The 27715-nt window shown below is 38.3% G+C and overlaps 1 protein-coding gene across 5 annotated transcripts in view; it reads right to left on the bottom strand.

The window, feature by feature from the left end:
* Positions 1–241: 241 nt before the first annotated feature.
* The window catches only part of LCLAT1 (lysocardiolipin acyltransferase 1), a 192605-nt gene continuing 165131 nt past the window's right edge, over positions 242–27715 (bottom strand). For all 5 annotated transcript variants that reach the window (XM_038561190.1, XM_038561193.1, XM_038561192.1 and 2 more), the window contains one exon: positions 242–4297. In XM_038561190.1, coding sequence (XP_038417118.1) covers positions 3795–4297 — 503 coding nt within the window. In that variant the 3' untranslated portion in view covers positions 242–3794. The remainder of the gene's footprint in view (positions 4298–27715) is intronic.

Here is a 27715-nt window from a genome sequence, read left to right as displayed (position 1 = left end):
AAGAAAACCAGGTTCTGATGACATTCATGAGGTCTGAATTCAACTGTGGCCCCTAGACTTTTTCAATTATGGAAGCAGCATATTCCCTTTTTGTGAGCATTTTTTTTAAACATCTGTGAGAGTCCTAACTGATGAGCTCTTCCTTAATGCTACATACCATAAGACCATAACAACATGGGAAAACACAGCAACACTCAGTCATTCCAGCAAAGACAGAAACATGACACATGGACAAACTGTATCCAATTCATTCCACTTTATTCTGGGATGTAAATTACAGATAACACAACTCACAAACATACTAGTGGACATTGAAAACTAAGGCCATTCTGTGAGTTATTTTTAAAACTTGGTGTTTCATACATAATCTTTTAAAAAATAAATTACTAAAACCAAGATTCTCTTCTGAAATAAAAACTTAAGTACAAGACCATTTTGGGGCCATCTCCAGTCTGAAGCTCATCGCATGATAAGACCATTTTTGTTTCCTATCGCATAAATAACAGCACTAAGGCAAAGGCTACCTCAGCAACAAGCTCTCCTCTCCAGATGTCCCCACAAAGTAGTGTTTACCACAGTGACCAGTGTTTACAAGCCATTTTCCTCCCAGTGAGTAGCTAAAAGAGACTTTGACCTAAGGAACACATTGCAGAATTCTTGGAACCAGAAAAAGAAAGGGACCCATAACTAAGGCACTGAAAGCACATTATTTATATAAAGAAATGTAAACAATTTAATACCAACAGGCTCCCTCCATTAGAGTTTCTATTATAAAAGTGCACACGGGCATCCTGGTCGGGCCCAGAGCCTGCAGGCCAGGTGCAATTGGAGCGTTACCCTTTCTGCAGGATTTGGTCTTGGCCACCAAGGTCCAGCTCCCGAGATGGTGCTGAGGAAGTAATTCATTTCAAAGTGATGTGAGTGGAAGCTGGTATTTCTCCCTAATCTGCGTGTTCATAGTGTAACAAACAAGGAAGAGCTTTAATAGGAGTTTGAAATTACGTGCTCTGTTTAACATTCTTTTTCTTCCAATCTTTTACCATGTTCTCCTACTGATTTGTACAGTGATTCTGGCCTGCTTGTCAGAGCTGTCTGGTGAAAGAACTTGCAGCCTCATCGGCCCCCTAACTTGTAGTTTCCTATCTTAAGTAGAATGGTTCATGTGCCATATAAACCACTTGCTTTGTTTGAAACATTTCTGAATGGTAAAGACTGAACAGTTGGACAGACGGTACTGTAAACATTTCACAGTCCACTGAGCCAGTCTTCAGAGGACTGAAAGAGCAGTCAGTGGGAAGTGTGCGTCTAGACGCGGCAGAACAAGGGTTACTCTGAGTCCAGAGAGAGGAGGTGGGAAGGTGTGGAAGGGGTCATTTCTGAGGCCGATCACAACGTTAAAGTTAACTTAATTTCTACTTGACATTTTGTTACCAATTTTTACAAAGCTCTAAGTTCCAAATCATCCGCTGAGTAGTTCTTTAAAAAAATTTTAAAAGAAGGCAGATATGTAGGAACATAAATAATTACAACTTTTGAAAGAAGCCTTACTGCAAGAACACAAAGACCCCAAAACACAAAACCAGAAAACCAAACAAAAAGAAGCAACTTTTTTAGTTTTGAAGTTATCATTTCTGATTCTGAAAGCAGGTACGATGTCTGTATTCCCCTGTAGAGTTTTGGTACATATGAATTTTGGGTAGGTAAAACAAAGTTTGCATTTTATCATGAACATGTCTTTTATGATCAAAAGAGAACATTTTTTTAAAAAAGGAAAGAAAAGAGCTTTCCTCCTGTACTGGCTTCACGCTCTTCTACGGAGGTCACACATGAACAAGCATCCAAGGAGCTGGAGGAAGGGCGCTGGACACACTACAGCATAGACATGTGTGGGACAAAGGACACGGCATTTCCCCTTTGCCCAGGACAAATGCAGGGCTGATTATAAAATTCCGTGTTTCCAAATATAACCAAAATTATAGGAGGTCTGACAGAAATCTAAATTAGAAACCTCTTTTATTCGAGGGGGAAAAAAAGGTTAAAGAAGAAAAACACCTTAAGAACCATGGGATTAAAGAGCTGGGGCTGGAGCAGGCGTGCATAACAACTAATTAGTAGCTCTTAGCAGGAGTGAAAACAGCCGGGGGAGCGGGGAGTGGTTTAATAAAGGCTGGCGCGCCTAGGTGCGGCACTAGCTAGTTCTCTTCCTCCGAGCCAGGGATGTATCAATAGGGTTCTGCGCGCGACCTGTTCTTTCTCCTCTGTAAGTTCAGCTCATAATGTGCTTACCTTTCATGGCAGTGCAGGTTTCAAATGTTGGGTAAAAGTCATTGTTGAGCAAAAATGGGTTGTAATTAAGGAGAAGGCATTTGTGCCAAAAGGGTACATAAAGCAATAGCTTCTGAGGCTGGTTCAAGGCAGGAGTAAAGTGGACAAGTTTGCTAACAGCTAAAGACCTTTAATTGCCTATTTTCTGTGGCTCTGACCAGCGTCTCCACTGTATGATAAAAACAGTGGTGCACAGCTCCAGCAGGGTGGAAACAATGACCACGATTTTTCTGCCTCAGAAGGACATGGGTGCTGTTGGTTTGCCGGATTTTCCATGGACTCCAAATGTCAGGAATATTTAGGCAAACAACTGATTGGTCAAAAGTGGATTTAAATTTTAGTACTGAAACAGGAAGGACTAAAAAGACAGCGAGCCCTCGTTATCATTAAAAAGGGGTTCATTTTTCCTGTTATTTTAGTTTTTAGAGTAAAATCTGTCAAGGCTGCAAGGGTTGAATAATTTAGGCTAAGCCATTACTGCCCTGTCTGCAAGCGCTGTTGCTGTTGTTTTAATGGCAGATGTTAGATACCCATGCACGTACAGAAAATACAATAACCTTCCTTTTTGGGCCAGGTTTTAAAGAAGTATTTCAAAAGACACAACTTTAAGAGTTTGACTGCAGTAACAGAACCTTCTACACATTCCTTTAGAAAGGTAAGTGACTTGATATAGACCGTTTTTAACGCAGAAAAAGCTACACCTGCCAACAAGCGCTGGGCATGCAAGAGTAAGTACAAGTGAAGAACTAAACTGTCTTAATTCCAATCTGTAAAAATTCAAACTAAGGTTTCTAAGTGGAGAGCCTGTGGTTGCTCCCTGAGAAATGTCCAGGTCTTACTATATCCATGGGATGAAAGGGCACAGGTGGTCTTCTGATGTCTGGGGGAGTGCAAGACTAACTGCCTGGGTTTAATGAGTAATGAAGAACTTCCTATCAAAATGGGTGCTGGGTGCATGGCTGAAGGACAAGAGATTTCTGTTTTCTGGCCTTAGGGAAGGATGCAATGGTTTGATTGGCGTAGAAAAGCCTGTGGACAGTGCTGGGGGGAGGGGCCGGGAGGAAAGGCCCTCACTTCCACAGTCAGGTGCTGGCACTTGATTTGAGCCGGCCCCGAACCCCAGACCTGCTTCTTGTCTGGGGAGTTTGTGAGGAAATGGGATTGGGCCTTTAGGAAAATCTTGTGGTACCCTGTCCGTTAACAGCCCAGTGGTTGCTTAGTGATACTCTGGCCCTAGTTATTTTATAGCAATTGCTCCCTGCTACGTATTGAAATTACATTCAGAGATTTAAAAAGAAATCGTATGTGTAGCAAGATTTTCCCACAAAACTAAGTGCAAAATATCTTTAACAAATAATGATGGTAGTAGAAATATTTGACATAGTCATGCAAAAATGCGTCTCCGTTTACAAAGGCTCAACACATTTCCAAAATATCCCCTTGGCTATCACACTGTGAACCTCATGATCTCACTCATTTTTCTTCGCATTTAAATGCGGCTGTTTGTGAAAAAACCGGTAACATGCAAGTTCAATGATCTCCAGTCCACCAAATATTCTTTCTTGCAGCACAAAGAGAACAATGGTGATGATAAAATACCACCGAACAAGACTGTAGAGATATATGAGGAGGCACATTGCAGGGCTGAATAGGGTCCAGTAAATTATGGAGAGCAATTTGACCACCAGGACCCTGAGTTCAGTCTTGCAAGGTGGAATTACAGTCTGTCCGGTAAAGTGAAAATTCTTCTCCCCTTGATAGAAGGAGCGCAGCCTCTCTTCCTTTTCCTCCCACCGTCTGTGGCACCAGAGCTGGAGGTCCTCTGCGGATGTGGGGAGGGCATCTACTGGGTACCTGCGCACGTGGAAGTGGATCTCCTTGGGGAAGTCTCCGAGGAGGAGGTGCCTCTCTGTCTGAGGAATATTGTGAGGGTACGCCACCGTGATGTCATGGACAGCATCAAGGTTCCTACCTAGGTTTTGGAGAAGATAAAATTACAGACCGAGTAATGATCAATGGGGGGCAGCAAGCCTGATTCAAACTACCAGGCAGAACCAAACACAGGGGGAAAAAATCAGGACATAGTGAGCCACGGTAAACAAACGAGGGTTATAAATACTGGTGTTCCCAGGCATTTGGGTAAATATTTACCAGTCATCTTCAGTTTTATCTGCTTGCTAATGACCATGAAGACCTTTAGAAAGAAATTATCTTCATTCATAGAAACAGTAACCTTCCATTCTAGGAAATGGATAAGCACACATTAAGTCAGGTTTGAGACAGAAATAAAAGAGCACAGGATTACCGCTTTTATACCAGCGGGAGTCACCTCTTATTAATAGACCTTTTCTCCAAGTAAAAACAAACTTTCTCACCTTTAACCAGTTACTACTACAAGTACTAGAAAGGACTCAGAATTCGACTTAGTAAAGTGACCAGAGACACATGAAAACTTCTATATGATTTTTTAATTTTTAATTGCTTTTCTGTGATTAAAAAAGTTGTGTGGTTTTTTTTTTTTTAAACCTAAACCACTTAGTCTGAGTAAGACCCTAACCCAGTATACCATCATCCTTAGCAATCTCCCAATTAATTACTTTGGGGTTAAGTGTTTTTTAGCAAAGACACAGGCCAGATGCTGGAGACAGATGGATAAAACATGGTCTCTAACCTCACTCAAGAGAATCAGGGAGACAGGCATGCATAGTGTCCCCTAAACAAGGCAGACTGCACAGGTAAGGGGAACTAGCTAGGAAGGTGGATCAGGTGCAGAGTGAATGTCTTGCAGAGAACACAGTGGGGCTGAGGGCATCAGAAGTACCCTGCAGGCACACCTCCAGTAGAGGTCTTCACTGCCAAAGTTGAGAATTTGAACTCAATTCTGTGAGTGACAGAAAAGCACCTTAAAAGGTGGAGAACCACGTAATGATTTTAAACAGAGAAGGGAACAGAGTATGTTTCATTTTAGCAAGCATTACCTCAGGGGCAGTGACAAGAGTAGTCTAGAGAGGACCACGGGCAAGAGTGGTAGTAAGAGTAATCTGATGATCATGACAAGTCAAAAAATGAACGCAGGGACAAAGGAAGTGACACGTCTAAAAAAATTACATGGGAGAACTGACATGACAGCTATTAACGATGTGAGAGGATAAAGTGGAATAAATGAGCTCAAATTTTCTGGCTCAGAGTACTGAGTGAATGGTGATGTCTTTGAGATTAGAAATATAAGTGGAGTTTAAGATTTTTAGGGAAACATGAGGATCACCCAGTTGAATCCTGTATACAAGGCCCAGAGTAAGTTTTTCATCCATGGCACACAGCAGGTTGGTGTGCAATCTCTGAACGTTACTTTCTTCCATACCATACTCTTTTCAGTGAGAGCCCTTTCATACATTATTTGTGATAAAACTATATGATGCAGGCAAAATTAATCTGTGCGGACAAAAATCAAAACAGTGGTTGCCATGGATGGTGAGAACTGATTAGGAAGGATCATGAGGAAGTATTCTGGGTGGGAGAAAAATCCTAGATCTTGATTAGGGTTTGGATTACATCAAACTGTGTAAGAGTGCATCTCCATTTATATTTTACTTCAATATTACAAAGCCACTTCTCTCTATCTCCCCATGTGTACTCTTCCCACTGACAGGTTGTGCTCCTTTTAAAAATTTTTTTTTTACATTTAAGTTCAATTTAATTCACATCTAGTGTATTATTAGTTTCAGGGGTAGAATTTAGAGATTCATCAGTTGAATAATACCCAGTGCTCATTCCATCAAGTGCCCTCCTTAATTTCCATCACTCAAGTCCCTTCTGGCAACCCTCAGTTTATTTCCTAGAGTTAAGAGTGTCTTATGGTTTGCTTCCCTCTCTGTTTTTATCTTATTTTTCCCCCTTCCTCTATGTTCATCTGTTTTGTTTCTTAAATTCTGCATATGAATGAAATCATACAGTATTTGTCTTTCTCTGATTTCGCTTAGCATAATACCCTCTACTTCCATCCACGCTGTTGCAAACAGCAAGATTTCATTCCTTTTGATGGCTGAGTGGTATTCCACTATATATATTACATCTTCTTATGCATTCACCTGTCGATAGACATCTGGGCTCTTTCTACGTTTTGGCTATTGTGAACCTTGCTGCTATAAACACTGGTATGCATGTGCCCCCTTCAAATTACTATGTTTGAATCCTTTGGATAAATAACCTAGTAGTGCAATTCCAAGGTGGTAATGCAGCTCTATTTTTAACTTTTTGAAAAACCTCCATGCTATTTTCCAGAGTGGCTGCACCAGTTTGCATTCCCACCAACAGTGTAAGAAGGTTCCCCTTTCTCTGCATCCTCACCAATGTCTGTTGTTTCCTGAGTTGTTCATTTTAGCCATTCTGACTAGTGTGAAATGGCATCTCATTGTGGTTTTCCCTGATGCCAAGTGATGTGAAGCATTTTTTCATGTGTCTGTTAGCCATCTGTATGTCGTCTTAGAGAAATGTCTGTTCATGTCTTCTGCCCACTTCTTGACTGGACTGTTTTTTGGGTGTTGGATTTGGTAAGTTCTTTACAGATTTTTTATCTGATAAGACATTTGCAAGTATCTTCTCCCATTCTTTAGACTGCCTTTTAGCTTTATTGACAGTTTCCTTTGCTGTGCAAAAGCTTTTTATCTTGATGAAGTCCCAGTAGTTCATTTTTATTTTTGTTTCCTTGCCTTAGAAGACGTGTATAGCAAGAGTTGTAGCTGAGGTCAAAGAGGTTGCTGCCTGTGTTTTCTAGGATTTTGATGGATTCCCATCTCACAAATGTGAATTTTAGTGTAAGAAAGTGGTCCAGTTTTTTCCTTCTTCTCGTGGCTGTCCAATTTTCCCAGAATCATTTGTTGAAGAGACTTTTTCCCATTGGATATTCTCTCCTGCTTTGTTGGAGATGAGCTGACCATAGATCTGAAGGTCCATTTCTGGGTTCTCTATTCTTTTCCATTGATCTGTGTGTGTCTGTTTTTGTGCTAGTACCACACTGTCTTGATAATTAAAGCTTTGTAATACAGCCTGAAGTCCAGAATTGTGATGCCTCCAGCTTTCAACATTTTTCAACATTCCTTTGGCTATTCAGGTCTTTTCTCGTTTCACACAAATTTAGGATTGTTTATTCCAGCTCTGTGAAAAATGGTCTTTTGATAAGGATTGCATTTAATGTGTAGATTGCTCTGGTTAGCAGAGACATTTTAGCGATATTTATTCTTCTAATCCATGAGCACATAATGTTTCTCAATCTCTTTGTGTCTTCAAGTTCTTTCAAAAGTGTTCTATAGTTTTCAGAGTACAGATCCTTTTACTTCTTTGGTTAGGTTGGTTACATTCTTTTTTTTTTTTTTTTTTTTTTTTAAATGATTCTTTAAGTCTTCTGTATACATCCAACTATCTGTCTGTCTACTCCATGATTTGCTTCAATCCAGGTTTGGATTTGGTTTCATAACTGTCTTATAAATATAATCAGCCCCTGACAAAGACTGTGGTCTGAAAAATGAAAACAGCTATGTCAACAAGGCTTAGATTTAAAATTGGAAGGACAGTCTTGCAGGGATGCTGAGCATTGTTTATATGAGAGTGGAGGTGGACGAAAGGCCTGTGCAGGACATGGCTGTAGTGGAGGCAGATCTGAAAGCTTCAAAAAAAGGTGAGGCTGGACCTTTTTGACTCCAGCAGGAAGTTCACTTTGTCTCACAGTGGAGGAAATGTCACTTCCTGTCACTTGTCGTGCCACTTAGCCTCTTATTCAGAACTGAGTGCCTGTCTTATTTACTTTCCAAACTCTGCTGTAATCAGTATTTCTGCTTCACCTTCTGCCCAGACCCTTCTCCAAAAGGGCTGCTAGTCTCATCCGCCTTACTGGTCCACAGCCCAGGCTTGCCCACTTCCCCAGGCCACTCCCACCACTCTCCTGTCACACCACATCGCTTCACATAGCTTCTCCTCTGCAGCTGCTCGAGTGAGCCAGCCTTCTTCCACAGGTGGTCCTTAATGCTAATGAACAGCTATCAAAAAGGACAGGACTACACTAGTAAGAAACTAAATTGCTTTTGCTTTCAACTCTCTTCTGGATAACCTGTAGGGAATGGTTTGACACAATGTGAACATGTGTCTGTTCAGGATGTAAATGGCAAGTTTTGAGACCCGTGTGAGTATCATTTATAATAGAGATGTTCCTAAGTGAAAAATTCTAGAAACACTGCCATGCAGAGCATGGTGGGATGTGGAAGCAGACAGCCCGCATTCAAATCTTCGTTCTGCCTCTTACTGACTTGTCTTAGGCTTGCTTGGTTCTTGTATCTGCAAACTACCTCACAGGGTTGTTGTGAGCACTAAACAATACATATAACCACACATAAAATAGGGTCTGATACATAGTAAGCACGGGATAAATGTTAACTGCAAACAGTGATTACTGAATCACAATGCTAGCATTGGGCTCTAATCTGTCCCTCTAACTTTAGCCTGTATTAGCTCACCAATGCAGCATGGTATTTGCAGAGGGAAAACTGCATTCACATACCTTCTCTATACTACTGTCCAGGGTGTTATTCATCTGAGTCCTGAAGATGCCAATCAGGGACCTCCTGCCTTCTACACAAGTCAAGCATTCAAACTGCCACTCCACAAAACTGCCAAGAATATTCCCTCTGCCTCAAATATACAGTCTTTTCCCTGAAATCTTTTCTCTCCACTCTAAGGTCTACCTGTAATCTCAAGAAGATTGCATTCCAAGAAGAGCTTTCTTCAAGTATCCAGGTCCAGAATGGTCCTGCTCTCTGGCATGCTCCGGACACATATGTTGTGTGCTTGTTTGGGCACTCGTCTGCCATCCTGTCCTCTCTTACTGGAAGCTCACAGGAACCCAGTCTCCCAGGGCGTCATAAATACTTGAAAGGGAAAGGACCATATCTCTGCTTTGGATCCTAGGTACCGAGCACAATGCCCTGCACTTAAGACAAGTTCCAGAAATGCTTCCTTGACCAGTATTTTTATGGTCTGATATCTTCTCATCTAGAAATATAAGAGGGAATTATAATGCCTTGTATGTGAGGTTGTTATAAACAGTGCAGTGAACATAAAGCTCTTTGCATAGTGCTGGGCACAAAGAAAGCTCTTAATGTTAGTATGATTATAACTTCTATATTCAGTTAATGAGATCTACCTGCTGCATTGGATTTTTTTTTTTTTTAATTTATGTTCTACAGATTCTTGGTTCTGAAAGAATTATAACAATCTTGGGTGGTGGGGTGTCACCTTACAAAAAGGCAATATTCCAAAAATTTCCAAAAATTGCTTTTTTTGGAATTTAGAACTTTGGAGTGATAGAACTCAACATAACTAAAATAACTATGTTACAAGCAAGAGACAATGCTGTAATGTGAGAATCTAAAGGCAACGAAGTGAGAAAGGAAGAACTACAGAGGTTGGGAGAAGAGACAGCTTATACTAGTTGCTCATTGCCTTGAGCTGTACTAGATTCTTAAGCATCAGAGAGACTCAAATGCATTCAAGCTGAGCAAGAGAGAAGGAAAGGGACCAAGGCTTTTTATGTCCTGATACCTTTTATGTCTTGATACTTCATAAACTTTCTACTACGTTTCTTGTCTCCAGACAACCCAAAGCCACACGGAACGCTTTCTTGCTAATAGAGGAGCTTACTTTTCACATCACCCTATCAAGACCTCCTGGCCCCATGGCCTCTAGCCTGAAGGAGCCATTACTATCAGACAAGTTAGTTTCCTCTCAGAAGGTAACAACAGGTAAGGGTGAGCAGGGCTTGCTGCTTCATTCCTAAGTGACAATACTGAAATGGATATTCAGGAGTTGAAATGTGCCTTTATTTCACTTACCAGCTTGTAAAAGGGCTAAAATAATACAATAGTATAATAAGAGAGAAGTTCCTCCAACTACAAAGGATTGATAGTCTTGAAATCTTTTGGTATGAAAACAAAATCCTTTTAAATAAAAATTAAGATGGCTGCCATGAGTAAAAGCCATTTAAAAAAAGATCTCATTGCTTTTTATATAGCTGAGATTATCAATCTAAATGCTATCTAGCCACCTTGTCACCTGCCGATATGCTTAGAAAATGATCTGTTCCCAATACTGTGTCTTCTGCAAAATTTCAAACTTTATTATTATTATGTAAAGCTATCAGGTGTTAGAATACCCACACTCATCTGGGCGCATAGATGTTTCTTTTTCCCCCCTGGGAGAACAGGACAAACACTTACTTCTTATCTTTAGTCTAAGACTGACACTAAGGGCATTTCCAATACTTGTCAGGTCTAAGTAACCAACAGAGGATTAAAAGACAGGCCTGGAATTTAAATGTAATATGCAGAAGGGAGTGTCTCCAAGCATATCAAGTTGGGCCCATGATCATTACAAGAGTCTATTCAATATGAAAAGCTCACTGGGAGTGGGAGAGAACCAATTCTTTACACATTTGTAGGTTTCAAAATGAATGAACTGCTGGAAGAAATCCTGGGTTGCCCACAGCTTCTAAAGGATACACATTCAATTATATAGTTCAGTGGCAGAATAACAGAAGTGCAAACTTTTTCTTTTTCACCCAAAGTGGTCTTAAATTTTAATTATTAACTATTATTTCCTTTCTCCATTCTACAATAAGACAAAGAAAACATGCAAAATACACAAAAATAGAATTTATTTGGACTTCAACTTTAATACTTTTAAAAAATTAAAAATCTGCATAAGCCTATTTTCAATTAGCCACATCTAAGTCCATAAGTCTAACTACATATATTGGAGAGTCTTAAATAAACTAGCTTGTCATCTAAGATGCATTTGTGTTAAGAGAAAATGCTGAAGCTACTGGATTTGTCCACTATTTTTCAGATTAAAAAAAAATTACTCCCAAATGATCAAAGTTGGATTTAGTAACTCCACAATCACTCACTGTGTCACTTTAATGCTGACATATACTAGTACACAGCTAATAATAAGTATGACAAATTGGAACTAGTCAGTGCACTTTGAAGAATGGTTCAGAACTGATAGATTTTGATATATTTAGACTAAAAATACCAATAAATAAGACACCTTTCAGCTTCAAAATGGCATGCATGAACCATTTAAAATCAGCTGGTATTAGGACTCAGTACCATTTTCTTGGAGAAAACACTGCTTACCACTGAGAATGTTATTCATTTGTCCTTCTGTGTAAGTTGAATATTTTAAGAAATGAAAAGTAGATCACTTCTGGTCCTGTCCCTCATTAGCCCTCTGACCTTAGCATGTTCACCAAAAGCCTCACCTATAAAAGCAGGTAAAAAAAAAACGACCTGCCCTCCTAGGGTTGTGTGAGGACTGGCCAGGAGAAGGGCTATTAAATGCTTGGAGCACTGCCTGGCAGATGGTATGTGCTCTGATTTTTGTTCTTATTCCTCCAGGGGTGTGATTACCTGTAGTGCAGGGAGTCGAGGTTTAGGGTGCTACCCTTGATCCTCCTTCTGTCCCTGGACTTCCCCTGAGGAGGACTCCAAGTCGGCTATGGCACACCTTGTGCTCTATTTATTCCTGCCTACACTTACACCTCTCCCACAACAGAGAAGCAAAGTGTTGAGGAGCCTGGCCTTGGATCTAGGGGACAGGCCCTAATTCATCACCCAATACACATATTTCTCTACATCCCTACCAACTCATCCTTAGACATTTTCAGCTAAGTGTAGATATTAATCCTTGGATGGCACTCAGAAGTGGAAGGTGATGATCTGTGCTCCAGGATTGTTGGCCTCCTGCCCTATCTTGCTTTTAAGTCAAAATGAACACCTCCTCTTTCTAAAAGAGAACCAGCCTGCGCTTAAAAATCAACTTTCAGCTAGAAAGGTAATTAAAACTGAAAATGCTGTTTGTGAACAGTCTTGCTTATCCAACCTGAACTTGGTTCTTACAGGTAATTTCAGGGACACAGATTTTCACATTCCTATCCTAAATCTGTTAAACTTTTGTATAAATGCATGAATCTTTTCAGTTATGAAAATCTTCTGATGGGCATTGAATCTGAGTCTTCAAAAAAAGTTTCTAGGCAGAATGAAAACATGTTGACATTTCTCCACAATTTACAATATTGATGTATTAATAGATCATCAAAGGCAAGATCACAGTATTATATATTTGTTAAGGCCAGACTCACATATATACACACATATATACACATATTTATATAAAAAGTATGTCTTGAAAAAGAGATCTATAAACTTTTGAAAAATAGGACCATATTATATGTACTGTTCTATAACTTGTTTTTTCATGCATCTTTCCAAACAGGTCATTAAAGATTTTCTAAAATGTCAATTTATGGATCCATGACATTTGTTTATATAGAAATCTTTAAAATTCCTTTGTTTTCAGATATTTAAGTTGTTTCCACACAAACAACATTTAAATTGATCTTTTTGTAACTAATGATAGTGATTTTTCTAGGATAAATTCCCAATAAACTGAATTGCTGGATTAAAGATATGAACATCTCCTCAACAGACTTTTTGCTACATAAAGGAAACTGACCCCTGGAACGTTCAATTTAAACACAAGAAATGTATGATAGAGCTTTCTTTTCATACTTACTAATGTTTGGTATTATAATTTTTATAAAGGTGCCAAAGTATATCATTTTGTTTTAATTTGTAGGTCTTTAATTAGCTTAACAAGTCCATTGGAAGTATATACTGGTAGACTGCCTTGCCTGTTTTGAAAATTCAGTTTTTTATCTTATGGTGTATAAGAAAGCTACCTTCCACCTTATGTTCATGGCGATTTTATCAGCTGGTCACGAGTGTTTCCCTGGCCATAGGGAACTGATTTTGTTGGATTTGATGCTTTGTGAAAGCAGCTTCATTTCTTCTATCTAGTCCCTATCTGCTGTTTGTCTCTTTTTGGCCAATTTGCAAAGCTCCTTCTTTATCATGAACTATTAATATTAAGCCTCTATTTTTTGTTGCAAATGTGTTTACAAATCCATGATCTATTGCTTTTATTTATGGCATTTCCCCCCAATACTTGTGTGTGTCTATGTGTCTATACAAGTTCATTTCTCTTTCTGTTATAGCTTTTGGATGCCTATTTTTATCTCCCCCTACCCCTAGACTGTATGTATATTTTATATTTTTCTACAAGATAAAAAAACCACTTTTTCCATTTAATTTTATATTTCAATTTTCTTTCAGTAGACGTCAGGGTTTTTCTACCATCCTTTACTAAATGATTCTTATTTTCTCCACTGTTTTGAAATACCAACTTGGTCTTACTTTAAATTCTCAAATATACAAACATCTAGTTTCCCTTCTCCCGTATGCTCCACTTATCTGTGTCGATTCCTGTTCCAAAACCACCATACTGATGTCCTTAGTGACTAAACCTGGCAAAGCAAATCTGCCTGTTTTCTTTTTCATACTATACTTGACTCTCCTGCTGGCAATTCTTTTGCAATATAAACTTAAGAGCATTTAATTCAATTTTAAAATAACCATCCCCCAACTTATCCTGAAATTGCATTTGCATATTTACATTATAACTTTGAAATAACTGATGCTTTTATACTGTCTTCTCCTCTAAGAAAAAAGTATCCTTTTCCATTTGCTCAAATCTTATTTTAGGCCTTTCAATAAGATTTCAGTTTTCTTCAGAAAGCTTCTGTGACTTCTTTTAAAATTTATACTCAAATAATTTAAGAATTTTTGCCATTATTGTGAAAGGAATATGTATTCCTACTGCTGTTAGGCAATCACTGCTTCAGTAGAGAAAAATCTGTTTGCTGTACATTTGTACAGCAAATGTAGCCATTTTAACACATTTTCTTACTACATTGGGTTGTTTCTTTACTACATTCTTTTTGATTTTGTGGATATTCTGTCAGCAGCAAAAAACAGTTTTAGGTTCAATTTTTCTCCTCTTTAAGGTAGTCTTAGTGCTTTCACTAGCATTTAGTTGCTAATAAAAAGGTCAATGGATTTAGGGCTTTAGTAGGAGATCCTTGTTGCTGAGTTTTGGCAAAACAGTAGTCTATTTTTATTAGTTAATTTCTATTTTGTTTTAGTTTTTATTAGGAGTGGCTTAAAATTTATCAACTATCCTTTCAGCATCTATACATAAGATCAAATTTCTTTATTAAAGAAAATACTGGGTAAACATCTGTATGAATCAGAGTCACAGATATTATTAAAAGGAAATATATGAGAAATGCAAAGAGAATTTTAAGATTCTAGTGTAGGCTTCTGTGCCTTTCATAATAGATCACCAGTAATAAAATCAATTACATAAAAGAACTGAATAACTTGATAAATGTGATTTAATAAGATTATATAGATCTATATATCTTTTAAAACTATTTTAGAGGGTGGTAGTATCCATGGAACACTAATAAATTATTTACTTGGTGATAAGAGATTTAGACACATTTATAAAAGTTGAAATAGGGCAGCCTGGGTGGCCAGCAGTTTAGTGCTGCTTTCAGCCCAGGGCTGGATCCTGGAGACCTGGGATTGAGTCCCACGTCAGGCTCCCTGCATGGAGCCTGCTTCTCCCTCTGCCTGTGTCTGTGCTTCTATCTCTGTGTCTCTCATGAATAAATAAATAAAATCTTAAAAAAAAAAAAAAGGTTGAAATATTATAAGCCACATACATTCCACATCAAAATCCCATTAAAGAAAACATATATATATATACACATATATAAATAAATGTCCCCCCTTCTGCAGAACACTTTTATTTATTTTTAAAAAGATTTTATTTGTTCAGGAGACACACACACACACACACACAACACACACAGAGAGAGAGAGAGAGAGAGAGAGAGGCAGAGACATAGGCAGAGGGAGAACCAGGCTTCCTATGGGAGCCTGGTGCAGAATTCGACCCCAGGACCCTGGAATCATGCTCTGAGCTAAACACTGAGGGCCCAGGTGCCCCAGCAGGACACTTTTAGATAACTCTTGATGAAAGGTGAAATCAATAGAAAAATTATTAACTACTTAAAAAGAATGAAAAATGGAATCAATAGGATAGAGTGAAGGCTATACTCAGTAATACATGCTTCATTATTATAGGAGAAAAACGAAAAAATAAACTACTAATCTCAGAAGTTGGGGAGGAATCCAAAGGGAAATATAGGGAAAAAGATTATTACAGATAAAAAGCAATAACTAATGAAACAACACTAAGAAATAGTGAAAAACAATAAATACAAAAACTAGTTATTTGACAAGATCACTACTAAACTCCATGAATGTGATTAGTGGAAGAAAGACCATAAATATTTAAGATTACAGATAACAAAGGAAACAAAATCATAAAGAGATTAAAAGAATTATGTGAATCTACACATAAAACTGCATAGATTTGCATACAATATAACATATAGTATGCACATACAAATATACTATGCTTGATAGTTATAGTGCTTGATAAAATTTTGTGTTCAATTTTTACCAGAAATACAAACTATTATGTCATTATTGTGTAATAGGGACAAAGCACACAGGTGCTAATTTTATAGGCAGGCTACCCTAGCAGCTGTCCTCATGTACCATGTCTCCTCAATCACAGGGATTTTAGTGCAGAAATTACATAGCAAAAATAGCAAGGAACAAAACAAAATAATGTGCTGTGAAGTAAAGGGACAAGAATCCTAGTTACAAATTCATTCCGGGACTTATTAAGCATAACCGCCACTTACATTTGTGCATGTGTAGATTGTGTTACTGATGACATGAACTTATTTTGCCTATTCTTTGAAAAATTCATACTCTGCTCATTATTCTTCAAAAAAAAAAAGCTAAAATGATGTTGAGAGAAGACATTCAAAATGCAATGGGAAAAACAAGAACAATAACAAAATATAATTTGCCACTGCTGAACTCAACTCAATTTGTTTAGATGTTCCAAAGCCGCAGACCATGAATCAGTACTAGATTAAAGGATCTAAAGTGTCAACATATGCACACTCTACTAATTTGCTGGTCTTCAAGTTAAATGAGACCAGAGACCACACATTATTAGTCTCTACAGTCTGATGTTAGGGTTGAAGAGGACTGATAACGCACTTGGACATTACCATTTACAGAGTGCCTACAAAGTGCTAGGCATTTTTAATTCAACAAGTTCTCTTTTGAGCACATACTCCCTATGCCAGACACAGCTATAGGCTTTGGGGTTACAGTGATATACAAAAGGAAGATCTCTGCCCTTCTGGAGCTTTAAAATATTATGATCTTTAACAACCCTTGTGATATTATCCCTCTTTTATAGTTGTAGAGACTGAGGCACAGAGAAATCACTTGCTGAAGATTAATCAGCAGTTAATCAGCAATCAGCTGTGTTTGACTCAAAGCCTTTCCACTACCCTACTCTACCTTCTAAGAACTGCATATTAAAAACAGGAGCTATAGAGTCAGACTGACCTGGTTTTATACCTAGGCATAGTGACCTTTGTGACCTTGAAGTTACTTAACCTCCCTACGCCTCAGGTTCCTGCTCTTCAATCTGGGAATAAGGCTTCCCTTGGCAGGTTAGCAGAAGTAAGAGAAGGCGTGTGGATCAGCCAGTTTATAAAGGTAGTCTACTGTACTCACTAATGAAACCAATACTTTGTATATGGAAGATCTTCAAGTTTTATTCAAGTTTCTTTTAATACTGCACTATTATTATTTTCATCTTTTAAGCACATCATACACATGTTCTGATTAAGAGTTTTGCTATGGTTTTATATGAAGTATAAACAATTGGATCTTATGTAAAATTCTGTTATGCACTCCTGGAGTAAGTTCAATTGATTGATCCATCCAATCACAAGCTAGACCCTTCCACCCACTTTGTGGCAGCTATCTAAACTACAGTGGAGTATCTAAGTTACAGTTTTGTAAATCTTTAAAAACTTATGCTAATAACAATACAGCCCAACTTATTTAAAAACAATGCCCACAAAGGCTAATGTTACTTTACTACTCTCCCTATATCTTAATATTTTTTTTTAGATTTTTACTTATGAGAGAGAGAGAGAGAGAGAAAGAGAGGCAGAGAACACAGGCAGAGGGAGAAGCAGGGAGCCCGACATGGGACTCGATCCTGGGACTCCAGGATCATGTCCTGGGCCCAACGCGGTGCTAAACTGTGGAGCCGCCTGGGCTGCCCGATCTTAACTTTTTTAAAAAAGATTTTATTTATTTATTCATGAAAGACCCAGAGAGAGGGGCAGAGATACAAGCAGAGGGAGAAGCAGGCTCCATGGAGGGACCCAATGTGGGACTCAGTCCTGGGTCTCCACGATCACGCCCTGGGCCAAAGGCAGGAGCGCTAAACTCCACCCAGGCATCCCTCTCCCTAGATCTTTATTGTGTAAATGATTATGCATAGAACAGAGTCTTCTCTGCAATTTCATCCTTTTTTCCTCTGAGAAGAAAAGTAAGTTTGGTCGAGGGTGGGGTATTATTAATGGGGTCCAGGGCAATTGCTGTCTTCAAGAGCAAGACAAATAGAGTAGAAGGTGAAGGTCTCTGGTTGCTGATGAGTTCTCTCCTTTCGCCTGCCCTGAGTTCTACACTGGGAGCCACACTGGTCGGTCAGAAGTGGTTGTGAAACCGCCTTAGGCTTGCGCCACATCTCCTGTGACATACCTTCTCCTTAGATGATCCAAGAACTAAATTACCTTGTTTTTAATCCCTTAGGAATCAGAACTCCTGTTTAGTGAGCTTGACTAGGTTTAGGGATCTCAGTAAAACAAGGCTTCCCTGATCAACCAGGCGTGATCCAACCACAGCTGCATGCACTCCACAGTGGGGGCTTATTAATCCACAAGACCCTTTGTTTGATGAAAGGCATGAGGGGAGAGATACCTGAGCACAAGGCTATGCCGATTTTGAAGGCTGTTTCCCACTTCATTCCACCACCACCTGCTTATACACTGTTTTCCAAATGACCAAATTAAATATTCCACCAAGGAATTATATTTTATGCTTTTTAGTAGAAATAATAATTTGTTCCTTCTTGTCTTTGTACTTTGTTTTAACAAGTCCTGTAAGGTGAAGTACAAAGTGAGCTGGTGGTAGTGGTGAAGCAAGTAGATTAATATGGGGAATACGGGAGGTGCTTGGGTGGCTTAATCAGTTAATTGGTCCAACTCTTGGTTTCAGCTCAGGTCATGATCTCAGGGTTGTGAGACTGAGCCCTGTGTTAGGCCTTGCTGCGCATGGCACCTGCTTAGGATTCTCTCTTTCTCTCCCTGTCTGCCTCCCACCCTCAAAAAAAAAAAAAAAAAAAAAAAAAAAGTATGTATACACACAGAATACTCAAAACTTCAAACGAATGCTTCAAACGAAAAAGGATGCTACTACTGGGATGAAGGGATAATCTGACAGAACTGTGACCTCTTTTCTACTGAGAGGATAAAGAATCAGGCTGTGGGTAGCTCAACCAAAGGACAAAAGTCTCAGTTTCTTCCAAGATGGCAAAAGAACAGTAGGCTCTATTCTTACATAGTATATGGAAGTATCTTTTGAAGTTTAAAACAAGAAAAAGTAAATAGATTTGATGCAGTTCAGACGGATGTGTTTCAAAGAACAGAGCTGACCTACTGATAACAACATTGTAGGCCATTTTGATACCTCTGGCCAAAAAAGGTTACATTTCTCTTTTCCTTTTGGCATGTTGTTTCCCTTTTTGTACTTCTCTTTGTTTTTAAATTATATGTGGATAAAACTCGAAGAAAGATTACAGAGAATTGGATTCTAATCCAAGTATTCTATATCTTTTTAAGTGATCAGAATACCATCAAAGTGGCAGTCTACATCTGTAAACTTACATTCTTGGTTTTGAGTAACTGTGGTCTGTTATGTGCTCTGCCAGGCAGAAAACTCATTTGCTTGCATCCCATGGAGTCTACTTAGAATCAACTGCTGATTGGGGAAGGGAATATTCCATGTAACAATGTTCTTTCTCGGTATTTTATGCCTCAGATTAGAGAGGATCAAAGATTCTTCTAAATAGTCCCCAAATGTCAACCAGAACTTTCTTAGTGTTGACAAACTTCTCAAAGCAATTCTCTCCAAAGCATCAATGAAGATTGGGGGTAGGGAGAGATATTAAGGGTGAATTTATTTTCTAGTAAACTTTGTTGAGTTTCATCAGAAAGCAGAGGTCAGGGTTATAATCAAGCCCAGTTGTTTAGTAAATTCTATTACATTTGAGCAGCAGAGGGGTGGAATCAGGACTGGAGGCCAATAAGGTAAACCAAGTATTAAGCAAATGTTTTCTTTGGAAACAGTCATCAGGAAACAGGAAGCAGAAGGAGAAAAGAGTTTCCATCTAGCGATCAATTCCAGTGAATCAGTATAAAAAGTCATTGGAATAATAAGTAGACTTTTTGTTTAAAGCCAGTTATAAACACACTCATCACCAGGGATTGCAAAGCTACAATGAGATATTGCTTCACACCTATGGGAATGGCTAAAATCAAAAACACAAGAAACAACAAGTGTTTATACGTGGAGAAAAAGGAACCCTCATGCTTTGATGGTGGGAATGTAAATTGGTGCAGCCACTGTGGAACTGTGGAAAATAGTATGATGGTTCCTCAAAAAATCATTTAAAATAGAAATATCATATGATCCAGTAATTCCACCACTGGATATTTACCCAAAGAAAGTGAAAACACTAATTCAAAGGTTATATGCACTTCTGTTTATTGCAGTATTGTATACAAGAGCCAAGATATGGAAGCAACCTAAGTATCAATCAATAGATGAACGAATACAGATATAGTGTATTTACATATGCAATGGAATATTACTCAGCCATAAAAAAATGAGATTTCGCCATTCATGATGACATGGACATACCTAGAGTGTATTATGCTAAGTGAAATAAGTCAGATGAAAAATATCATGATTTCACTTATATGTGCAATCTAAAAAAACAAATGAATAAAGAAACAAAAAAGAGAAACAGACCTGTAAATATAGAACTAGTGATTACCAGAGGGGAGAGAGATGGAGGATAGGCAAAATGGGTGAAGGGAATTGGACGATATAGGCTTCCAGGTATGAAATGTATTAAGTCATAGGAATAAAAGGTACAGCATAGGGAATATAGTCAATCTATTGTAATAGCACTGTATGGTGACAGATGGTAGTAGCTACACTTGTGGTGAGCACAGCATAAGGTATAGAGCTGTCAAATCACTGCTGTAGCCTGAAACTGATGTAACACTGTGTGTCAATTATACTTCAATGAAAATCAATCTTAGTTATACGGACAGTCAACATCTGGACGAATAGCTAGCAATCCTGAATTTTAAATTGGGAGAATAACAATAAATTAGGAAAGCAAATAAATATATGTAGTGGAATGAACCGTATCTCCCTGAAAACTCACATCCACCAGAATTTCAAACATAACCTTATTTGGAAATAGGGTCTTGGCATCTTGGCAGATGTAATTAAGCCCTGAATTGAGATCATACTGGATTCAGGAGACTTAAATCCTATGGAAATGTCCTCAGAAGAGACTGAAAAGGACACACAGAGATACGGAGAAGATCTTTATATGAAGATGGAGGCAAAGATGGAGTTATGTGTAGCCACAGGCTAAGGAACACTAGGCAGCACTGAGAAAGCTCTAAGGAAGAATCCTCTTCCTGAGGTATGGCCCTGCCAGCACTTGATTCCAGGCTTCTGGCCTCCGGAGCTGTGAAATAATAAAGCTTCAGGTTTTTTTAAGCCACCTAGTTTGTGGTGATTTTATTCATAGTAGCCTAGGAAACTAATACAGCATCCATTAAGAAATATAAAATATCAAGGTTTATTTTTCTCTTTTTTAAAGTTTTATTTTTATTCAAGTAATCTCTATACCCAATGACCCCCAGATGGAAGTTGCATGCTCCTCTAACTGAGCCAGCCAGGTACCCCTGTTTTTTTTTTTTTGTTTTTGTTTTGTTTTTTGTTTTTGTTTTTCAGTCTTCATTTTGGGGATGAAAACTTTTTTCCTAAAGTTTCATTGGAGTTCTGAGTTATGAAGTAGCATTTTGAGAATAAAGAGCAAAGTTACCAGTTAGAAAGAGCTTCATGAAAAAGCTAGATTTTATTTTCTAAATTTATCTAAATAGGTTGACTGCGGAGAATGCACAGTTAAAATTTTATGGCAATTCCTACAAACTGCAGAGATGCATTCCTGAGGAAGCGAGGCTATGGCAGTGGTTCTCAACCTTCAGTGGCCTCAGAATCACCTGGGGAACTAGCTGAAAATTAAGAGTCCTGGATTTCATTCTCAAAGATTCTCATTTAGCATGTATGGGTGAGATCAAGAAGTTCACATTTTAACAGACACTCCAGAAATTCTGATCTCATAGAGGGTTGAAGGACCACATTTTGGAAAATATTGGGTTATAGGTATAGTTCTAAGCAGAGGAGGCCAAGGGGAATTGTGTTTAAGAGTTGGACTCTACACTGGGTGTTATTCTATATGTTGGCAAATTGAACACCAATAAAAAATAAATTTACAAAAAAAAAAAAAGAGTTGGACTCTAGAATCAAGTTAAGACTGGGATCTTAGTCTAATTCCACTCCTTGTTAATATGTGGCCTTAGAAACATACACTGCCTCTGGGAGGATTATTTGAGGTAATCCTTAGAGATCAGTGAATGTTGTCTATTAAAGTTATTTTTAAATTAAGGTAAAACAGTTTGCCCTAATTCACATTATATAGTGACTTACTTACAACAGTAACTGCCTTAAGATGTGTCCCTATAGAAGGAGATGTGATTGAAAGAGTTTATTCCTCCTCTGGGGCAATGGAGAAAGATCTTGCCTGATATTATTTCAGATAATTAGGGGACAGTGAGAGGGCACAAAATGATTGGGATTGGGCAGAAAGAATTTTAAAGGGAAAAAGGCAAAGATCAACTCTGCCAACACTGCAATTTTGCCTGAAAACTCTCATGGTTACTAAGTTTACCATAGAAAATCATTTCTCACTGCATTTGACCTACTGAGGCAGTTATGAACCTGGCTGGACTAGAGAGAGTGGCTTGCCTGACTTCTAATTCAGCTTAGTTTCTCAGTCAATCCCTAAACCTTCATATACCAGGAAAAGACAGAAATTTTTAAAAAAGAGATACATAAGAAAAGTCCTTTTTATTAGTAGTAGAACGCTTAAGTTTCCTATTTGTAGAAATCTGCATCAGTGGGATAAGGGGGGGCGGGGTAGAAGTGCTGAACTTGAGTGAGAATGCAGCCACCTAACAGAGGCTTCCTGATTATGGCAGGGAGTGCTGAAATTCTGCTGGTCTGCATCCTCAGGCTAAGAGGAAAGCTGTGGCCTGAGTCTTAGAGCCATGTGGTTGGTATACTAACATTTTACCACTTTCCGACACCAGTGTTCACTCAGCTGAGGCTATACTTAATAGCAGGGTTAGGCTTTTTACATTCCAGTGTTTATAAGTAGTATGTAAAGACCTAAAGTTTTAATGTATGATAACCAATGGTTCTCACCTTTCTTCCTAGACCTAGCTAGAAGCTCACCAGCACAGAGATGTTCAACAGGGGTTAGGTAGGGAGAGCAGTTTCAAAAATTAGTCCAAGTTACTAAGTAGAATATTCCTGGTCTCTCAATCCCACATATCTAAAATAACACTAAGTAAGTATATATCTATATTTCATTAATACAATAGCATTTATTACCATACATGTGGTATTGGAGGTCCTACTCATTGCAATAGGTAAAAAGAAAAGGCATACAGCTTGAAAAGGAAAAAGTAAAACTGTTTTTACTCACTGGCAATATAAAAACACTGTAGGATATCTTTAGCAATCTACAAATAAGCTACTGGAATAAGTAGATTTAGCAATACAAATTCAATATAAAAATTATTTATACATACTGGCAATGAACAACTGGAAATTCAAATTATAGAGACTACCATTTATAATATCAAAAATATGAAACACTTGGAAATAAACTTAACTAAATATGTACAAGACTGCAAACTATAAAACATTGCTAATAGAAATTAAAAAGGCCTGAGATGCCTGAGTGGCTCAGTGGTTGAGTGTCTGCCTTTTGCTCAGGTTGTGATCCCAGAGTTCTGAGATCAAGTTCCGCATCGGGCTTCCCACAGGGAGCCTGCTTCTCCCTCTGCCTATGTCTCTGCCTCTCTCTGTGTCTCTCTCATGAATAAGTTTTTAAAAACCTTTAAAACATCTACCATGCTTTGTATAAATTAACAATTGATCTAAATGTTATAAAGATATGTAAAAGAAATAGAATAACAAAACAATTTTGAAAAAGAACAAAGCTGGAGTATTCCACTAACTAATGTCAGGACTCAACTGTAACAGTACGTGAGGTACTGGAAGAGGGCTAGATGTATAGATCTGTGCAAGAGCACAGAGTCCAGGAACAGACTAACACTTAAACTGTCAATTTCTTTTTTTTTTTATTTTTAAATTTATTTGAGAGAGAGAGAGCGCGCGCGCATGTGAGCAGTGGGAAGAGGCACAGGGAGAGGGAGAAGCAGACTCCTCAGTGAGCAGGGAGCCTAATGCAGGACTCAATCCCAGGACCCTGGAATCATGACCTGAGCCAAAGGCAAGACAAACCAACTGGGCCAGCCAGGTGCCCTGTCAATTTCATTTTCAATAAATTTGCATAAAAGACAGTCTTTACAACAAATGGTGCTGGAACAGGTGGTATCTACATGCAAAGGAAAACAAATCTGATGCTTACCTGATACCATATGCAAAAACTAACTCAAAATGCACCATAGACCTAAGTATAAAAGCTAAAACTATAAAAATTTCTGTAAGAAAACAAAATCATTTTGACTTGGGATAGGCAACAATTTCTTGGGACAAAAACAAAAAACAAAAACAAAAACAAAACAAAAAAACAACAAACAAAACCAAAAAAAACCCCAAAACCCATAACTTAAAAATGGCAAAATTGTACTTCATCAAAATTATACACTTTGGTTCTTCATCAGACAGCCTTAAGAAAATGAAATGGCAAGTCATAGACTGGGAGAAAAATATCTGCAGACCATGTATATGAGAAAGGACTTATATCCAAAATATATAAAGAACTCTTACAACTCAACAAGAAGACAACCTGGGTTGTCTTAAGAATGGGTAAAAAGATTGGATTTGACACATCTCCAAAGATACATGAAAGCCAAATAAGTCCAAGAAATGCTACTTAAACATCTTTAGTTATTAGGGAAATACAAACTAAAACCACAATAAGATACCACTGCACATTTATTAGAATGGTCAGAATTAAAAAGGCTTTTTTGGTGAGGATGCCAAACAATTGGAACTCTCTAGACTATTGATGGGAATGGAGGAGAGCACAGTCACTTGGGTAGTTGGCAGTGGCTCAACAATCCCACTCCTAGGTTTCTACCCAAGAAAACATAAGCCTACACAAATTCTTTATACACAAATGTTCACACCAATTTTATATATAATAATTTGATATATAATATAATTTATATATAATATTCTAAAACTAGAAGCAACCTAAAATGTTTATCAGTCCATGAATGGGTAAACAAATTGTGGTATACTCCATGCAGCAGAATACCACTCAGCCATAAAAAAGGAATAAACTGATAAATGCTGAGTGAAAAAAGCCTGGCAGAGGAGACCATATACTACTTAGTTCCACTTAACATTAAAATCTAGAAAGGCAAAACCGACAAAAAGCAGATAAGCAGTTCCCGCAAATGGGATGCAGAGAATATGTTGGACTGTAAAGGGGGAGAGCATATGAAAGAACTTTTGGAGATGATGGTATGTTCTAAAATTTGACTATAATGGTAGTTATGTGACTCTGTGCATTTACCTAATTATACACTTAAAATGTATTTATATTTTTACAGAAAGTAAGTTGTACCTCTAAAAGCTGTTATTTTTTAAAGCTTCTCAAATATATGCCCTAAAAACTACTTAAAGTGATAAAATATCATAAATTTGTAATATCTGCTAACGTCTAAATAAAGCTTTATTTAGGCTTATTGGATTCTAACCAAAATGTTAGAAAACAAAATATTTAATGTTTGAAACATATTCAAAATTTATTCTCATGCAGTAATTTTTAATAATTTTTTTGATATTAGCATTTTGCTGGAAGCAGAATATTTTCCTATTCATTCAAATGAACATTAACATATCCATATGCTTAGCATTATTGTTTTGTACCATTTTTCTCCTTTCCTGGCTAATACAAGATATAATTTTCTAATTAAAAGATTACTCTAAGTGCAATCTGGCATTTTAAAAAAATTCTACCACCCAAATTTTTTTCAGGTCCACAAATAATACCTAACATGTTTTCTTGCTATCTAGAAAGGAAAAAAAGATCAAATCAAAATGTCTGAAAAAGTCAAGATAATTCAATTAGGATTGACAAAGAAAAGAATAAAGATAACCAGATGAATGGAAGACAATGTGTCTTGAGATCAATATTTTAGAAGCAGATATCTCCAATTCACTAGATTACCACCCACAACAGCAAGTTTTATCAAATGAAACGCATACACACATCCATCTTTGTACCTTTCAATATTATAGTAATAATAAAGCATCTAACCTGTTTAACAGCTCAGATTTTGGAGGATATACTTCTGTTTTTAATACTATGACATAGAAACTTATAAAATATTTGGAAATTAGTTTAACATATCCCCTGTAACCTCCCTGCCTGCCCCCCCTACCAAATACTCCCTCCTCCACCACCCAAAAAGACAGTCTCTTCCTATCCTACAGCAACTCAACAGCAACATTCTCTCTTAGTTATGCACACAGTGTGACACCTGTGTCAAAATGACCTTGCACAGCTTCGATGACTCTCACACAGTGGCTGGATGTGAGGCTGGGCCTGGACAGACTTCGAAAGTGGCTCCTACCCTTCCCAGTTGTCCTTCCCTTTTCTCTACTACATAGGGAAGGGTCTCCTTTACACAGTGATCAATGACTGATTGTATTTTGTTATGAGTAGATTTCAGGAAGTCTTAACCATTCAGTTTTCAGATCTAGCCAGAAAGCAATCAGATTTTGTCCATTCTTTCCTTGGTAAAAATTCTCCACAAAGCAAATAAATGAAATGGAAGTGGGATGCCCAGTTCCTAAAGTTCTATCTCCTTACATCTCATTTCTGTAACCCTCCTCTCTGGCTGCTGGAGGTTTTTGAGTTTGCTGTCTCCACCTTGCACAGAAATTCACCCGAGCCCATTTGACAGGTCCATGTTTCAGTGGGTGTATTTTAATTGATGTTTTGGCTGGGAACGGAGACTACTGAGAGTCCTTGGTAGATTCCTGATTACTGGCCAGAAGTGGGCCCTTGGTACTGTTTGGCAATCGCAATATTTCCATAGACCTTTCTCCCCTACGTCATCAATTTCCCCTTTAATCAATCATTCCCGTCTTGCTTATTAACATGCTTATAATTTCTCCCATCATTCCCTCAATGTACATCTCCTCCTAGCTACCACTCCCTTCTCTGCTTGGCTACACAGCTAAACAACTTCTTGTCTATACTCCCTGTCTTCAATCCTGCTCTCTCATTTATCTTAAACCCAAGCCAGTTCAGCTTCTGCTCTCACCACTCCACCAAAACCATTCCCCATCCAGGCCATTGGTGACCTTTATATAACCTAAATCCAGTGAGTCCCTCCCTCCTTGAAAGATCTCTTTACCTGGCTTCCTGCCCACATTACTCTTGGCAGCTTTCCAGCCTCACTGGACACTCTCAAGTCTCCTTTGCAAGCTGATAGCTAAATACTGGAGCCCCTCAGGGCTTGGGTTTTACTCTTCTTTCTCTGCAGTCCTTCCCTAGGTGACCTCTTTCAGTCTTTTAGCTTTAAATTCCAAATGTGTGCAGATGCCTCCCAAATCAGTTTCTCCAACCTGTCTCCCTCCCTTGTAGAGTCACATATTTGACTCTAACTTCATATCTCTTCTTGGATGTCTAACTAATACCTCAAGTCAAATGGGGCCTAACCTGAACCTCTTCCTGATCCCTCCCCCCGAATCTGTGCTTCCCACAGTCTCTATCTCAAGGGCAAAACTGTTCCTCCTCCAGATCAGGCGAACAGCTCTATAGTCAGCCTTGTTTCCTCCCTTAAGCTCTGCATCCAATCCATCAGAAAAGTCCTGTTGGTCCTACCTTAAAATATAACCAGGATCCAGCCAATTCTTATCACCTCACCAATTTTACCTCAAGCCACCCCCTCTTTCACCTGGCTTATTACAAATACCCTTCTAATTGGTTTCCCTGTTTGCCCACTCCCTGCCCACACCCCACAGACTTTTCCCAATATAATGGTACAAAACAGAGTAAGCCTTTTATA

This window comes from Canis lupus, chromosome 17, assembly GCF_011100685.1.
Source record: "Canis lupus familiaris isolate Mischka breed German Shepherd chromosome 17, alternate assembly UU_Cfam_GSD_1.0, whole genome shotgun sequence".
Lineage (NCBI taxonomy): Eukaryota > Metazoa > Chordata > Mammalia > Carnivora > Canidae > Canis > Canis lupus.
Note: the sequence above shows the minus strand (reverse complement) of the source record. Positions and strands in the feature narration are given on the sequence as shown.